We start from the raw sequence: 17,786 nt of genomic DNA on the forward strand, positions 1-17,786 counted from the left end.
GTTGCAGGAGAAATTGTTCTCTGGTGCCCCCTCCTCTGCCTTCCGGGACACTGCTGCTGCTAAGTCGCTTCAGTCGTGTCGGACTCTGTGCGACCCTATAGACAGCAGCCCATCAGGCTCCCCCGTCCCTGGGATTCTCCAGGCAAGAACACTGGAGTAGGTTGCCATTTTCTTCTCCAATGTGTGAAAGTGAAAAGTGAAAGTGAAGTCGCTCAGTCGTGTCCGACTCTTCAAGACCCCATGGACCGCAGCCTACCAGGCTCCTCCATCCATGGGATTTTCCAGGCAAGAGTACTGGATGGGGTGCCATTGCCTCCTCCGATTGGGACACTAGTCCTATCCAATTTGCGCCTCATTCTTATGATCTCATTTAACCTGAAATACCTCTCAAAGGCCTTGTCTCCAAATACCATGATATTAGAGACAGGGGCTTCAACATATGAATTTAGAGGGGACACAGTTCAGTCCATAACACTGTGTAATGTCAGTTGAGCCACACCTTTAAATACATCTTAAATGTATTTAAATACACCTTTAAATACACACACTTTAAATACATCTTAAAATAAGGGAATTTGTTTTCCAAGTTTTGTTGTATTTCTAGTGCCCACAAAAAAAGAGACTATAAAAATGCCAGCTGCTATTTCTTCCTAAGCACTTTTTGAAAGTATTTATTATTTAATATTTATCATTAAATGCTCTTTTAAATCATGGGGAAAATTAAAGACATGAAGCAAAACTCTTTACCATTAATCCCATCACACTGTTATACAATCACTGTCATTTATTTCCTTCCAATCTTTCAATGGGGGTTTGTGATAAACATTGTCATGTCTTTACAAGTTCTTGTTCTCCTTTGTTTTCATTGAATATTATTTTACAAGTGCATTTCCTTAATTTAGCATACTTATTGAAAGAATTTCAGTTTAATTTTGATGAAGCAGACCAACTTTCATTTACTGAGTTTTACAAGATTTTTTTTCAATAGCCCATATTACTGTGCACATCGCCAACTAAAACCCCACTTGCCTACATGAGATCTCTCCTATTATACAACATACTTTGAACCTTCAAAAAAAGGCAACACAACTACCAGTAGATGAGACTGATTTGATTGTTCATAGAATTATTACTATTCAGCAACCAATACTAAATAGCTTTATGTTTCTCAATCTCAGGCTGGTCTGATTGCCATTCTTTCTTAAATGTTCCCAAATAGGTCTAGATGAATGAAGTTGAGAGGCTCAATCTGTGTTAAAGGTGGGATTAATAGTCTAATTTATAGCACAGAGGGACTACCCAGGTGGTGCTAGTGGTAAAGAACACACCTGCCAATGCAAGGTAGAGGTAAGAGATGCAGGTTCGATCCCTAGGTAGGGAAGATCCCCTGAAGGAGGACACAGGAACCCTCTCCAGCATTCTTGCCTCGGAAATTGCATGGACAGAGGAGCCTAGTGGGCTATAATCCATAGGGTCACAAAGAATTGGACATGACTGAAGCGACTTAGCACACATGCACACATAGCACAGAGATTGATAAATAAAAAGTAGAGAATCTTTATCTGGAGTAACCTTCCTTCATCTTCATTTTGAATTCAGTCAAGATTCACCACATGTGTAATTTGCTTGGGTAAATGTAAGTAATTGTGAATGACTCAATATAGATAAAATAGAATGTAAAAGTGGGTTATATTTCTACTTAGCTTCACAAATAGAAATTTAAATGTTGAATTTTGACTCTTAATAGGATGGACAGAACATTATAAATGGACAAATTTTTAAAGTACTGCTAAGAAGTGGCTCTCTGAAAGGGGAGGCAATTTTTCCCCATGAGCACAGTTAGCAAAGTCTAGAGACATTTTGGGGTTCCCTGGTGGCTCAGTCAGTGAAGAATCTGCCTGCAATGCAGGAGACTCGGGTTAATCCCTGAGCCGGGAAGATCCCCTGGAGAAGGGCATGGCAATCCACCCCAGTATTCTTGCCAGAAAAATCCCATGGACAGAGAAATCTGATGGGCTACAGACCATAGCGTCACAAAGAGTTGGATATAACTGAAGTGACTGAGCACGCATGCAGAGACATGTCAGGCTATCACGCCTGGCTGGGAACAGAAGGATATCATGACCCTCTAGTGAGTAAGAGGCCAGGGTGCTAGTAAACACTCCATATTGCCCTGGAGAGCCCCCACAACAAATATTTATCCCTCCCAAAATGTTAATACTGCAAAATCCAAAAAGCCTTGACAAAGTATGATTCCTGAGAGGCGAAACACCTGTTTCTTTTTAAAAATTTTTTCCTTTCAAGGGCTACCAAGAAATATGGATTGTCTACCTTAAATGATTTTTTGAATCTTAAGTTTTTTATTTTCCAGAGGAACCACCCAAAGAATAATTAAAGTTCCCATATGCTTAAACCTGCAAAAAATGTTTAACTTGCCACAACTGTTTGTGATTCAATGTTTTAATACCCATTCTCTAGAAATGAGAACAGCCTCACTTCTAGAAAACAAAAGGAGAGTGGCAACTATGAATCCCACTCATTACCATGGAGAACTGGTGATCTTAAGGAGAAAATATGCTCCAGAATATAGGAAGAAAGAATCTAAGCTGCATAAGGCCTGTTCACTATTAGTCCCAGTGCCTGGACAGTGCCTGGCACATGCAGACAGTCGTTGAAAATGCATTGGCTGACTCTCACAGTCAGCCTTGTCAGCCTATTCGTCATTCAGCCTTGCATTATACAGGCTGGTTCAGATATTGTCAAAGCAGTTTAGGCTTCTCACACACCATGTAGAGTATGAGGAATAGGAAAGTGGCCTTTGCTTTCTGCATTAGTAATCTGAGACTATATGAAAGGTAAGCCATGTTCTAAACATGTTCTTCCTTCTAGAGTTATATATCCTCCATTTCTGAGTGCAAAGTTATTTTAATTTTTGAAACAATTTAATTATTTTTTTATAATTATTTAAATTATATGTATGGGGATATAAGATGTTATTGGAGGAAGCTGAAAGAAGAGTACACAGACCTCTCTGCACTCTATTTTTTAAAATATGTGGTTTTTAAGTATTTATTTATTTACTTGGCTGTGCTGGGTCTTAGTTGCAACATGTGGGATCTTTAGTTGTGTCATGTGACATATGACACAGTGTATGGGATCTAGTTCCCTAACCAGGGATTGAACCTGGGGACACCTGATTGAGAGCACGAGTCTTAGCCCCTGAACCACCAGGGAAGTCCTGAAACAATTTAACTATTTTAATACATTATATTGCGCTTAGTCACTCAGTCATGTCCAACTCTGCAACCCCATGGACTGTAGCCCACCAGGCTCCTCTGTCCATGGGGATTCTCCAGGCAAGAATACTACAGTGGATTGCCATGCCCTCCTCCAGGGGATCATCCCAACCCAGTGATTGAACCCAGGTCTCCCGCATTGCAGGTGGATCTTTACTGTCTGAGCCACCACGGAAGTCCAAATGAATTATATCAAGAATTAGCGATTCCTGGGCCTTGCAAATCTATGACAGGTAAAACAGGGCTTCCAGGGCCAAATTTTATATGGGAGTTTCTGCGTTCAATAACCAAGCCAGTAGCTTGAGAGCAGAAGCAAAAGTTTAAAGAAACATCTCTGATGTCGCTTTGATTTGACGTTTTTCAGAATCACTTGCTTTAATTAGAGTCTTGACCACAACTCCCCTGCCACCTGCTTTTGCCAATTGGGTACTGAGTGCCAGGAGATACTGGCTTATGTTTTGTTTCCCTCTCAGAGCACTCATTATACTGTGCTATGGTTTTTGTTGTGTTTGAGAAATACTTGGACTGTGGGCAGGCACATTCCATTCTTTGGGGACACATCAAGTTTTCTTCTGTCCCACAAGAAATAGGTTCATTAGAGATATGCAACCTGCTCTCTAAAGTTTTTCCTCACACATGGCAAACTTGTCTGGGACCAAAAATCTTAACAGTATCTTTGCATTTCTAGAAAATATGACTCCACGAAAGCACACATTATTACAAAACAAGCACATAACATCTTCAGAACCAGTGAGGTTGGGAAGTTGCACTTTCCAAATTCAGTTTCCCATCTATATTTTCCTGCCAACCATGCTCATTTATGACTAATAACATAAACATTTTTATATGTAAAGGAGTTGGAAAGATTTATCATTAAGTAGAGTTGCATTTGGGGAAGGCACTTTATTTGGCTTGATGACTGAGTATAAATCATCTCCTCATATTTCCAAAAGAAGGCATATAAAATACATGTCAAAAGGAAAAGCCGGACACCATTAAGATGAAAAATGTGGAAGCAGTGACAATACTAATAGACAGTACTAGAGGTAAGTTGTATCTTTTAAGGGTTTTACATGTATTCATTCACATAACTGGATACTTTATCCCCATTTTACTGATGAACAGACTACAGCGCTGAGAGATTAATAATTTGCCTGAGATGACATACCTCGTAAGTGGTAGATCTGGGATTTGATTTTAGACAGTCTTGCTTAGAAACTGAATGCTAAACTAGAATATGTACTGCCTTCCAAACTTGATGATATCACTGTTCTGAGCTTCAAGGCAGGCAAGGCAAGAATATTCAATACTTTCCCCACATGTTACATTCTTGAGAAAACAACTGGATAGACTGTAATATGAGTAACCTTATGTAACATGACAAAAAGTATCTTTCATTGCTCTTTTGCACAAGGTCCAAATGTGCTCTTCAAAATATTATTCTCATATCAACCTTTAACAAACAGAATTTAAATAACTCAGTGAATATAGCTAATATTTGAAATCCACAATGGTCCCTAAAGTGAATGACATTGATGATTGTGATTTTTTTCATTGATCCTTACTACATTTATGTTTGTAACAGTCTGTAATTAACTTGTCAGTGTATTTATTTATCAGTATATCCCTGGCCTCCTCTGCTTGAGTGACAGCAAGAATTTATTTGCTTTATCCAACTGTTTATCTTAAGAACTTAAAGTCTGGCATAGCAGGTGCACAAAATTATTTGTTAATGAATGAATCCTCCAAAGGCAAAGAGTTCTGCCCAAGAACATAGACTCAAGATGCTCAAAAGTATAAATTACAACTATAATTTATACCATATTGGACCATAATTTATACCAATTTGGACCATAAAGAAGGCTGAGCACCAAAGATTTGATGTCTTCAAATTGTGGTGCTTGAGAAGACTCTTGAAAATCCCGTGAACAGCAACAAGATCAAACCAGTCAATCCTAAAGGAAATCAACCCTGAATATTCACTGGAAGGACTAATGCTGAAGCTGAAGCTCCAATTCTTTGGCTGCCTGATGTGAAGAGCCAATTCATTGGAAAAGACCCTGATGCTGGGAAAAATTGAAAGCATGAGGAGAAGGGAGTGACAGAGGATGAGATGGTTGGATGGTATCACCAACTCATGGACCTGAGTTTAAGCAGACTCCTAGAGGGAAGGACAGTGAAGGACAGGGAAGCCTGGCATGCTGCAGTTCACGGAGTTGCAAAGTCAAACACGACTTAGTGACTGAACAACAACTTGAAAAGTCATTATTTCTTAAGGAGTCACTGGAGTTAACTTGGCTAGAGCTAAAGAGGCAGGGTGTTGACTTTTTCACTTGTTGTTTGTTCTTCTTTACAAGCCCTGATGTCCAGGCCAGTCCCCGGAGTTTTTTTTCTATCAGATATACACACAAATGGCCAAGAACTAGCTGCAGGCAGCACAGCCAAGGGCAGAATGGAAGGTCTGCTCCCACACTACGGCCTTGCTTCCTTCAAAGCTCCACTGCTTCCAATCAACAATCTTGAGGCCAGGCTTAAAGACCAAACACTTCTTGTTGCATTTGTATAACGTGGAGTGCTTTTTCTCAAAAGTCACAGCATCCAAGTGCTGCATCTGGCAGCCCACCACCAGACTTGCTCCTAGAAATGATTTTCTCTAAATACAACTGCAACTGAGGGACTTCTTGGTGTCCAGTGGTTAAGACTTCACCTTCCAATGCAGGGGGTGTGAGTTTAATCCCTAGTCCGGGAGACAGGATCCCACATGCCTCACAGCCAAAAAACCAAAATATAAAATAGAATTGATACTGTAATAAATTCAATAAAGTCTTTTAAAATGGTCCACATCAAAAAAATTTTGTTCTAATAAAATAAAACTTTAACCGAATTTAAAAATTACATCATAAGTTTTAAAATTTGATAACCGTTCTCATCTTTGGTGTTTCAGGTTTGGGGCTACTCCTAACCTTATTAATTACATTCTCCTACACTGAATTCCTTGTATTATTTCTCCATATGGCATCCTACACCACACCTTGGATCTTTGCTTTTGATCTTTCCTTGGTCTGGAATGCCCTTACCCCAGTCCTTATCTCTTTTCAAGTTTGACCACTGGTGTCACCTTCTATAGGGGCCTTCCTGAAATTTCCAGATCCTGCTATGTACCCTTCCTTTGTGCTTTCTTTGGTCTTAGAATTACCATATAATATTTATAGTTTCTAGGAAGCTGTCTCCTCCATTAGACGACAAGCAGTTCCTTGAGAGCAGAAACCACATCTTACTCATTTCTTGCCCACAGTTGCTGGCATGATGTCAGGCATAGAGATTAATCTCAATAAATATTGATTGAAATGAATTGTGTTGCCAATAAACCATGATGCTATTGCTCCATCTGATCCTTTCCTGCCTTCAAAACTCCTGGAAATGCCAGCAACATTTTAAATGACTGCATTTTAGCACTTCTGAGAATGTAATCTTTTGTTATTTCTCTTTCTTTTCAGGAACCTCTTTCTGAAGTTATAGAAGACAAAAGGAAGAATCATGTCCATGATTGCAGCTTTCTATGGTGGCAAGTCCATTCTAATTACTGGGGCCACAGGCTTCTTGGGCAAAGTGTTGATGGAGAAGCTATTTCGTACCAGTCCAGACCTGAAAGTCATTTATGTCCTGGTGAGGCCCAAGGCGGGCCAGACCCTGCAGCAGAGGGTCTTCCAGATCCTAGACAGTAAGGTATGCCTTATGGGAAGAGTCTTGGGGGATGGTGACTCACTGCAATGTTCTTTTATAGCCCCAGCTACAGATGGGACCCAGAATATCTGGGCAGGCAGAGGAGAGGAGACAAAACAAGAGAGCGACCAACAGCTCATGGAAATCTATGGCCAAATGCAAGAAACATCTTTCATTTCTGGAAGGTGTTTAACTGGAAGAAGAACCTTGAAAAGCTTTTTCACTTCACTTTGAAAGAGCCATTGTGCCCTTTCCCTAATGTGCTGAATGTTGAAACCAGCTCTTGATTGGATTAGAATATGCTGGTGGAATAAAGGAGAAAATGAGGTCAAATTTGAGATTCTTTGGGAGAGGCAGACTTGGATGGAAAATATACTGTAACTGAATAAACCTCCTGAAGGAAAAAAAAAAAAGAAATCTGAGGTGTTTTCCCTGAAGAGGGGAAAGAGTGCTTAGACCCTGTCAAGGGCAAATGAGCAGATAATCTAAATATATTCTGCAAATTACTGAGTGAGAATCAAAATGCTAAAACTCTCCAAGTGGACTCAGTTCAGTTCAGTTCAGTCACTGAGTCGTGTCCAATTCTTTGTGACCCCATGGACTGCAGTACACCAGGCCTCCCTGTCCATTACCAACTCCCGGAGTTTACTCAAACTCATATCCATTGAGTCAGTGATGCCATCCAACCATCTCATCCTTTGTCATCCCTTTCTCCTCCTGCCCTTAATCTTTCCCAGCATCAGGGTCTTTTCAAATGAGTCAGTTCTTTGCATCAGGTGGCCTAAGTATTGGAGTTTCAGCTTCAGTATAAGTCCTCCCAATGAATACTCAGGACTGATTTCCTTTAGGATGGACTGGTTGGATCTCCTTGCAGTCCAAGGGACTCTCAAGAGTTTTCTCCAACACCACAGTTCAAAGCATCAATTCTTCGGTGCTCAGCTTTATAGTCCAACTCTCACATCCATACATGACTACTGGGAAAACCATAGCCTTGACTAGACAGACCTTTGTTGACAAAGTAATGTCTATCCTTTTTAATATGCTGTCTAGGTTGGTCATAACTTTTCTTCCAAGGAGTAAGTGAGTGGACTCAGCGGGCTTCAAATCTATCACAAGTTCATCCAAACTCTTCCTTAATTTTCTTCTAAATTGAGGGTAGCTTTCCTCCAAATTTTTGGAGAGTCATTTACATGTTATATCATATCATATTATTAATATAAACAGATAAGATTACTAAGTAGCCATGCAGTTATACTTTCAGTTATCTAAATGCTGCAAGTTGTATACTTTATCTATGATAACTTAATATTTCTCTTACTACACATCTGTTATTCTGTAAATTCCTCTAAGGGAAAAACATGCAAGTGAAATACATGTGTGAATGAGCATTTGAGTCTCAATCTCTCTCACTCCCTTCCCAGATTATGAATATATTACCTCATGTCTTAATTTATATATTTGAAAGCTTTGGTCTGAAAAACTTTATCAATTTGTTGTCAATTTATACCTCTTACCCTTCAGCTTGCAATGTTTAAAAACAGTGACCTCATAGGGTTGCCATAGGAGTTAAATATATGTGTCTGGAATGTACAAGGTTAGCAAAAAGAAGATTTAAATATGAATTTTTTACAAAGTCTCCTTTCCAGTGTTTAGGCCTGCTGACATCTAACAGAGATGTGTATCTGATAGCACAGCACATTATAGACACCCAGTAAACTTGATGACTATATTTTATCTGCTGGTACCAGCATGAGACTTTGTATAAACCATCATCAAGAGAAGCACAAAAGTCTCTTCTGTATCTCATGGCCTAACTCAGCTGTGGGACAAGTAATAATAGCTGACACTTACTGGATACTTAGTACATGGCAGACATTACTCAATGACTTTTTCATGACTTGCATGCTCAGTCACTTTAGTCATGTCTGACTCTTGCCACCCCATGGACTATAGCACGCCAGTCTCCTCAGTCCATAGGATTCTCCAGGCAAGAATACTGGAGTGGGTGGCCATGCCCTCCTCCACAGGATCTTCCCCACCCAGGGATCCAACCCGTGTTTCTTATTTCCTGCATTGGCCGGCAGATTCTTTACCACTAGCACCTCCTGAGAAGCCCCTTTCATGTCTTATCTCATTGATTTTTCAACAATGCTGTGAAGTGAGAATTATTAATATCCAAATTTTATAGATGAGATAAATGAGACCAGAAGTATTAAATTACCAAAGATCTGTGCTTAGTCACTCACTCATGTCCAACTCTTTGTGACTTCCAACCCAGGGATCGAACCCAGTCTTCTGCATTACAGGCAGATTCTTTACCATCTGTGCTATCAGAGAAGCCCACCAAAGGTCACCCAGTTAGTAAATAAGAGAGTTAGACTTTAGAGACCCTACCCCAGTCTGGCTCCAGGGCAAGTATGCATGCATTGTAACTAATGGTCCTTAAGAATAAGAAAAAAAGGCTGATGTGGCATAAAACCAAAATCTAGAAGAAACTCACAGATCTCTCTTCTTATACAGCTTTGCTCAGCTATACATCCCTGATGGACTTCGTTTTCATCACACATTTAGCTCTGTAGTCAGCTTTTGAATTTCTAGATAAATATTATGGCAGAGAATCTTGTGGTCAGCCCGGTCTCCACCTCCTGTAACATTCAATGTGCTGTACTTGATAACTCTGAGACATTACTTTTGTTATGGAATTCTTGATTATACTATTAATAACATTTGTGAAACTGACTTGCAAACCTTTAGCCCTGTTTTCACTATTGGGCTGTTTATAACTGTCAGCTGTTAACTTTTATGAAGAGTGGTTCTCAGACCGTGGTCTCCCAACCAGCAGCATCAGTACTACCTGGGAGCTACCTGTGGCTATTGGATGTTGCTTAAGAGCATGGGCTTCAGAAGCAGATTGATCTGGGTTTGAATCTCAGCACTACTGATTATAAGCCGTGGAACAGTGTGCAAGATATATTCTTTACTGAACCTTAGTTTCCTTATCTGTAAAGTGGGATAATACTTTACTCACATACATATATGGCAATCTTAGAATGAGGAGAGCTGGCTCTCCCTAAAGCTGTCTTTCGAGATTGATGAAACTTCTTTTCTGGAAACCCTCAGCAAAATTTGCCTTACGTCTCATCAGTCAGGGTTAGGTTATGTATCAATTTCTGGACCAACCTGTGTGGCCTGAGGTATGCCATATACTAATAACCTATCACTGGCCACGTGCAAATTCTCAATAACCTCACAGAGAATCTTAAATTAGGGATATAAAAACAATTATAATTTATTAAGTTTCTAGGGAGATCCAAGCTGACGTATGGGTTGAGAAGGCCAGATAAATTTCTCTGTGTTTTGTTAATGTAAAATAGAAAATGATCAGCTTTGTGGTATTTTTTAATTTTTAAAAATTTATTTGATTATTGGCTGTGCTGGGTGCTCATTGCTGCATGGGCTTTTCTCTAGTTGCAGCAAGCAGGGGCTGCTCTCTAGTTGCAGTGCATGGGCTTCTCACTGCCGTGGCTTGTCCTTGTGGAGCACATCTCCGGGGCCTTAAGGCTTCAGTAGTTGCAGCACGTGGGCTCAGGAGTTGTGGCTCCCAGGCTCTAGAGCAAAGTCTCAATAGTTGTGGCTCATGGTCTCAATTGCTCCACTGCATGCATGATCTTTCTGGATCAGGGATCCAACCTGTTGTCTCCTGCACTGGCAGGCGGATTCTTTACCACTGTACCACCAGGGAAGCCCCTCAGCTTTGTGTTTTAACTGATCCAAAACATACCCATAAATTTGTCATCTCCAGTGCAGAGAGAACGTAGTGTAGTGTTAGTCGCTTAGTCGTCTCTGACTCTTTGCGATCCCATGGGCTGTAGCCCACCAGGCTCCTCTGTCCATGGAATTCTCTAGGCAAGAGTACTGGAGTGGGTTGCCATTCCCTTCTCCAGAGGATCTTCTTGACCCAGGGATCGAACCCAGGTCTCCTGCATTGCAGGCATATTCTTTACCGTTTGAGCTACAGGGAAGAGAGAACTTGGTGATATCTTAAAACCAAGAAAACTACATTCAGCAGCCATCTGCCAAATTCCTCAATGCTCAGGACTTTGCATTTCTAGTCCAGGAGTTGTCTTCCAGTTGCAATTTTAGAACATTTTCTCCAAATCTTTCAAGATAGCCCTAATAGAATCAAATCCAGCATAGAGAGTTAGTTTCCTGTAAGCAGTCAGTCTCATCTACCTTGCTAAGCTTTCCTTCACACAGGATTCTAAATTCAACATCAGAATAAAAGGTATTTTTCCTTTGTCACTAAAAAAATCTTTCCTTTGTCTCAAAGAGACTTTGCTGTTACAGTAACACTATTGACGATATGTATAAATGAGTATAAAGTGAACAGTTACTGTAGCATCAAAATGCTCAAGAAATTGAAATTTTGAAATAGGGACATTTCTTCTTATGTCTCTATTTCTGGTTTTGTAGCAAAGGCGTTAATTATACTTCCACAAATTTTGACTTACATGGTCAGATAGAAGGACAGGGCCTGGGCTTCATAAAAAGAGACTGATGTAGTTTAATATTTTTGCAGCATTTCACTAAAAAGTGAAAATATTCCATATGAAGTCTAATCTTCCTCTATTTGGTTAGACTTTGGAGGGAAACAGTGCAAGTTGCTTATTCCAAATATGTGGGACCCCCACAACCAACTTTCCAATATACACAGACAACTTTGGTGCAGGAGACCTGGATTTGATCTCTGGGCCAGGAAGAGCCCCAAGGAGAAGACCGCTCACTCCAGTATTCTTGCCTGGAAAATTCCATAGACAGAGGAGCCTGGTAGGCTACAGTCCATGGGATAGCAAAGAGTTGGATATAACTGAGCAACTAACACTTTCACTTTCACTTGACACTGCAGGTAATCAACCACATTTGTTCAATGAATGAGTTTAATGTATTCCAGTTCTTCAGACCAGTCTTTTACTTCTATTGTGTGACCACTCTTGCCCTAGGTTTTTACTCAGAAGAGTTTTCCTGTATGGGTTAGAATTTCTTCTGGAAGGCCTCTGATTTTACAAATTTTTATTGAATATCTTCCATGAATCAAGACCCAGTCTAGAGTCAGCCATTGAACTTCATTTGGACATAGACGAGTGATTTCAATGTACCCATGCCTTATTCCCAAGAAAGATCTGGTATCACTTTTAAGCAGTACTTGTCTCCTGTCACACAAAAGTGATGCATGAATTCTTACTGAGCTATATTAATAGTAATACAGTGTGCTTAAAAGTAGATTGATGGTATCGGGTGTGCGAGGCTTGGAAACTTTTCTTTAAAACATAAATAAAAATGTTACCAGTTTGCCTTTGATTCCCATTGTATTAAGAGGAAATATGATTGAGCCTATTTATTAAAAACCTGTTCCTCTATCTATTAAAATTCGTTCATCAGTTTCATTCCTTTTCTTTCATGGTATGGATAGCAACCATCTCTCACTTCCTGTTTCCATGTCTTCACAGGGAGACAATCAAGTACGAATGCTTTGGAAAGAAGGTTATTTTTAACTATTTGGTCATATAGGACTGGGACTTAAGAATCAAAAGAGAGGATCAGTTTCCCCACATGTGACTAAGATCCTTGAGTATTTTCAGAGCACTTAAAGGAACACATCAATTGAGGGAAATCTATCTGAATTAATGGCAGATTCTTGAGGACTTTCTCACAAAGATAAGGTGGCACTCTAAAAAAACAACCAGACATATATATAAGTACTGTAAAATATATATTTATTGTAGTATTACTTATAGTAGCAAACCTGGAACCAGTCTGAATGTTCCACAGTAGAGGAAAGGTGCACAGATGTGTTGGACTGTTATGCAGGCACTAAAGTTTATATTTTATGAACTATTAAATAACATGAGAAAGTGCTTATAATACATTCAGAACCAAAAATATGCAAAATAACATCCAGTGTAATCTCAAGTAATGACCCTAAATAAATGCTGATGGAATCTTGGATTAATTTTAGTTTCAGATTATAATGAGCATGTTTACTTTCATGGTGAGGGAAAAAAGCACTGTCTTTCGTAGTGGAAAATCAGAACAATAATCATTTTCCGAAAGAATTCTCTACATACAATCACAATGAAGATGTTTTATTTTTATGGTGGGAGAAAAAGCCCACACTTTTTAAGATGGTAAATAAATAAGGCAGCAAAGCAATCACAAATTTCTAAAATTATGGAATCAGCTATAAGTTCAGTTGATTTTTAGTTTTGAAACTTTATCAAAATAAACTGGTTTGATTTACTTTTGATTAAAAATATGATTCTAAGTCTATAACATTGTTTTTAAGAAAGATCTCCTAATTTCTTTTACAAACTCTGAGGAGTTTCTAGAGGAAATAAGCCAAATTTCCAGGGTTGACATGTGAACATGCTTACCACAGACCCATTTATGGGTCGCCAGGAATCCCAAGCTGCCTGCTTAGTCTCTTATTATGAAAAAAGTGCCCATTTAGCTGAACCAACCACCTTTCCAGCTAGCAAAAACAATTTTCAGTGGTGAAATTTATTTTATGTTGCTATCTAGACTATGGCTTTGTTTAACAAGCCATGATTCTTTCCCACTACAACAGATAATTGGTTGCAAATAAATCATTCAGTTGTGAAGTTCAGTGTTGAGAGCATTTTGAGGTTTTTTTAGTGCTTTAAAGATGCATTCCTTTGTATAACAATGATGTCCCATTTATATCCATTTAGGATCTTAAGTTGGTCATAACCTACTCTGAATAACTCTTTTAAAAAACATCAAGAAGACAATATCCATATCTGAAAAATAAAACCACAAGTAGATGAATTTATATTGAGTGAGGTAGTTAATTAAGAGTGAGGTCAGAAAAAAAAAAAGATGTTGGAGAGAGTATCAGAAATGGTTGGGCTTTTCCTCTTAAGCTATAGTAATTAGGTAAGGCAATGGTTACGGTGAGATGTTGTCAGGTTTAGAATGGAGCATGTGAGGAGACCAGGCAAAATTCAGAGTTTTGCAGGGAAAGGCTATCTTGTATTATGTCACTGGGAAGTGGATTTATAAACAAAGGCAGAGCTTGGCAAGTTGCACTGGATATTTCAAGTCAACTTCTCTGGAAAAATGTGAATTACTCAATAAGCTTTCAGTGCCTTTAAGATAAACCTACTTTGAAATACCCTGGAGAGCTTTGGATAGTGAATTAGCTGGGACACACATGGGGCCCTCGGTTCATAGAACTGATTAGATTTAAGACAATAGAAGATAGCAATATTCCATGAAATAGTTTATTGGATCCTTTTGCAAAACTATCACTGTTTGGTAGTTTTTAGAAGACATTAGATCCCTCAGGGGAAAAATAATGCATTTAAAGAAATTAACTTCTACCAAATAACATCTGCAAAGAAAAGATCAGCACTCTGACATCACTACTATTAAGAAGCACCCAACAGAAAAGTGGGCTTCCTAGGTGGTACTAGTGGTAAAGAACCCACCTGCCAATACAGGAGGTATGAGAGATGCGAGTTTGATCCCTGGGTCAGGAAGATCCCCTGGAGGAAGGCATGGCAACCCACTCCAGTATTCTTGCCTGGAGAATCCCATGGACAGAGGAGCCTGGTGGGCTGTGGTCCATAGGGTCGCAAAGAGCCGGAGATGACTAAAGCAGCTTGCACGGCACAGCACACGTACTGTGGCTCCACCCTTCCTTCCTACAACAGAAAAGTTAATTTCATATAATATAAAAGTTCCTTGTTAGTTTGCATAGAATTTCATAAGGAAGAAGAGCATTTTCCTGCTTGGTTCAGACTACCCTGTGTAAAAGTTGCTTGTTCACAACTTCCAGAACATGAATTTCTGATTGATATTAATGATTCTGTTAGATCTCTATTTAAGGCAAAGGCAATTAAAAAAAAAAAAAAAACTTTGTATTTTAAATTCCCAAAGTCAGTTTTGTTCCATTACTATGTTTTCTTTTTCCTAAGAAACTAATGATCCCACAAAAAGCAAGAGGCTTTTATGAACTTGGGACAACTAGAGGTAATATAACCTTGCCAGGAATTAAAATTTCCCCGTGATTAACAGACACATACTTTTGAAAGGGTATAACTGATTCTCAGTTTGACAGTTACTCAACTCAAATTAGTTGACGCATGTTAAGCCTCCCTTCAATGGGTGATTTCTTTCAAGAAAAAAAAACAAAACCCTTTTAAAATTAATTTTGTCTTAGGGATATTCTTTAAGGTCCCAGAAACAGAAATAATTTATTTCTCAATCTCTTGTTTTCTTTCACAATACCATTCACCGGTTCATTCAATCACTAGCATGATTTCACATGTCCAACTTCTTTCCTTCTTTTAAAATTTCTTCCAATCATATTGTCTTTTTCTTAAAAGCTTCATATTGCCTATGCCTGATTTCACTCCAGAAGTCACCAAAGCACAAGATTCAGCATGACTTTGAAATATATTCAGTTTTTAGAGGTATATGGATCACATGGCATAATCAGAAACCTTGGGTGACCCAAGGGGAGCTCTTGGGTGACCCAACACACACAAATACACATGCATACTGTCTGATTAGCACATTTTGGAAATGCAGTATTTCTGATGGAAACAGAAGAGAAGGTTTCCTATTATTAGAAACCTACTAAGTGGTAGCCAGTATGCTAGGCATCTGACTTTTATTACCCTATTTAATCTTCACAGAACTCCATGGCATGCCTTATTGCTGCAACACAGATAAATTAATCCAAGAAAGTTGTCACCTATCCAAGGAAATACCAAGGAAGTGGCAAAGCATATTTTAAATGCAGTTCTCTTATCTCTAAAGCCTATTTTTTCTCCACTGCATTGCTTTACCACCCCTAGATTCCTTTAACCAGGTACTTATTCTCAAAGAACTCTGTGAAAGTGGCTTTTGATGTGGGAACAGAGCATTAACAAGTTGATGAACTGAGTCACCTCTAGCATTTATTACAGATTCTTAAGTAAAGTGAATTATAATTTTGCTAAATGCAAAATTGTTTTCAACAAGAGCAGAATATGTAGGATATAGAAGTTGTTAACAGTAAATTCGAAAGGTTCTCACCACAAGGAGAATATTTTTGTTCCTTTTTTTCTTTATTTTTATTGTTATCTCTATGAGGAGATGGATATTAATTGAACCTATTGTGGTAATCATTTCACAATATATGTAAATCAAACCATCATGCTATACCTCTTACGCTTATATAGTGATGTATTCCAATTATTTCTCAATAAAATGAGAAAAAAAGAGTAGTAGAAAAGAAAGAATAGCAGAGTATATACAAATTATTACTTCTCTGAGATCATAGAATGTTACAGTCCTTTGATTGACATTTTAGATAAATAAGCACGAAATGAGTAACTTACCCCAGTCACACAGTTAATAAATGGCAGAACTAGGCTGCAAACTCTGGCCTTCCTGAATCCAAAGCGCCAAATCCAAATTAGGATCTTTCTAATACAAGTGGTTCTCATCTTCAGTGTATATCAGTGTCCCTAGTGATCCTGTACAAAGTGCAGTTGCCCAAGCTTCAACTCAGAACTGAGTCAGAATATCTAAGATTGGTACATCTGGGTTTTTGTCTTTTTAAACAACTTCTCAAGCAACCCTACTGTATGCTAAAATTTAACAACCATAGTGCTACACTTAAGACTGCTTTGTGGTCCTAGAGAGTAGTCCTCATGAAAGCAGTAAAAACTTCTAGGTTAATCCCTTATATCTTATGGAAGCTAGCAATGAACTAGCAAAATTCTAACATTTTGTGAATCTTTACATTAGGTATGATGATTTTTTGTCTTAATTTACATGTACTTATTTGTATTTAATTGTACTCAACTTAGATTATATATATCCTTTTAAAAATAAGTCTTTCTTGCTCAAGAGCTGACATGAAAAATTCATTGACTTGTTGTAACTTAGCACTCTAAAATTTCAGTGATAAATGTTCCAGGCTCTCCTTTTCATTGGGATACCAGATATTTTATAGAGATTGCCCTTTATTTTAAGAGACTTGCCCACTTTTTTTTACAAAATAAAAATGTTAAGCAAATTTTGGTGGGTTATTGTGATTAAATAATAGCTACATTTGAAGAGAGGAATCAGTAAACTGAATAAATATCAAAACCTCTCATGATTAGAAAAGAATGATAATGTATAGTAGCCTTTAGAAAGTAGTAACCTCCTTGATGCCTCCCAAGTGAGATCATGTGGATAACAAATTGACTGTAGAAGTCCAAGTTCAGGGTTTCTACATTGTTTCAGAAGCATTATATAAATGTCATGCCCCTCAATTTTTGCTCAAGTCCTGTTTTTAATAAAAATGCAGTCTTAATATTTGGCCACATAAATTATACCTCAGTTTATTGAACCCCCAAATTTCTCTTTCTGTGAGTTTTTTTCTTAGGCTTTTCAAGTTTCTCTCTTGCATCTGGGCTATAAGTAACTATTGCCAAAATAGTCTCTCATGTTTAAAAAAAAAAAAATTGAAAAAGAAATACTTGTCTGTGTGATGTCAAATCAATGAAACACTCCTAAACTTTCTAAGAGAAATGTATTGTTTTATTATCAGTTCAAAATGTTTAGATCATCTCCCAGCTATTACCTTTCAGTGACCACAGAAATATATCTTCATCTGTCAAGAGCATGGTTTACTAAAATGAAAAAGCAGCCTTCTTGAGTGTTCAAACATAGCAAGTAGTTATTCAACTCTTTACCTTCTTAATCCTG

At 38.4% G+C, this 17,786-nt stretch overlaps 1 protein-coding gene across 4 annotated transcripts in view; it reads left to right on the forward strand.

Annotated features, from left to right (window-relative positions):
* FAR2 (fatty acyl-CoA reductase 2) overlaps window positions 1-17,786 on the forward strand; it is an 80,698-nt gene that overhangs the window by 20,027 nt on the left and 42,885 nt on the right. For 3 of the 4 annotated variants that reach the window (XM_043881674.1, XM_043881675.1, XM_043881671.1), the window contains exon 2: window positions 6,794-7,022. In XM_043881674.1, the coding sequence (XP_043737609.1) occupies window positions 6,834-7,022 (189 nt within the window). In that variant the 5' untranslated portion in view covers window positions 6,794-6,833. Of the gene's footprint in view, window positions 1-3,507; window positions 3,530-6,793; window positions 7,023-17,786 lie in introns of those variants that run through there. The other variant, XM_043881673.1, reaches the window with a different exon arrangement.

Source organism: Cervus elaphus, chromosome 22, assembly GCF_910594005.1.
Source record: "Cervus elaphus chromosome 22, mCerEla1.1, whole genome shotgun sequence".
Classification (NCBI taxonomy): Eukaryota; Metazoa; Chordata; class Mammalia; order Artiodactyla; family Cervidae; genus Cervus; species Cervus elaphus.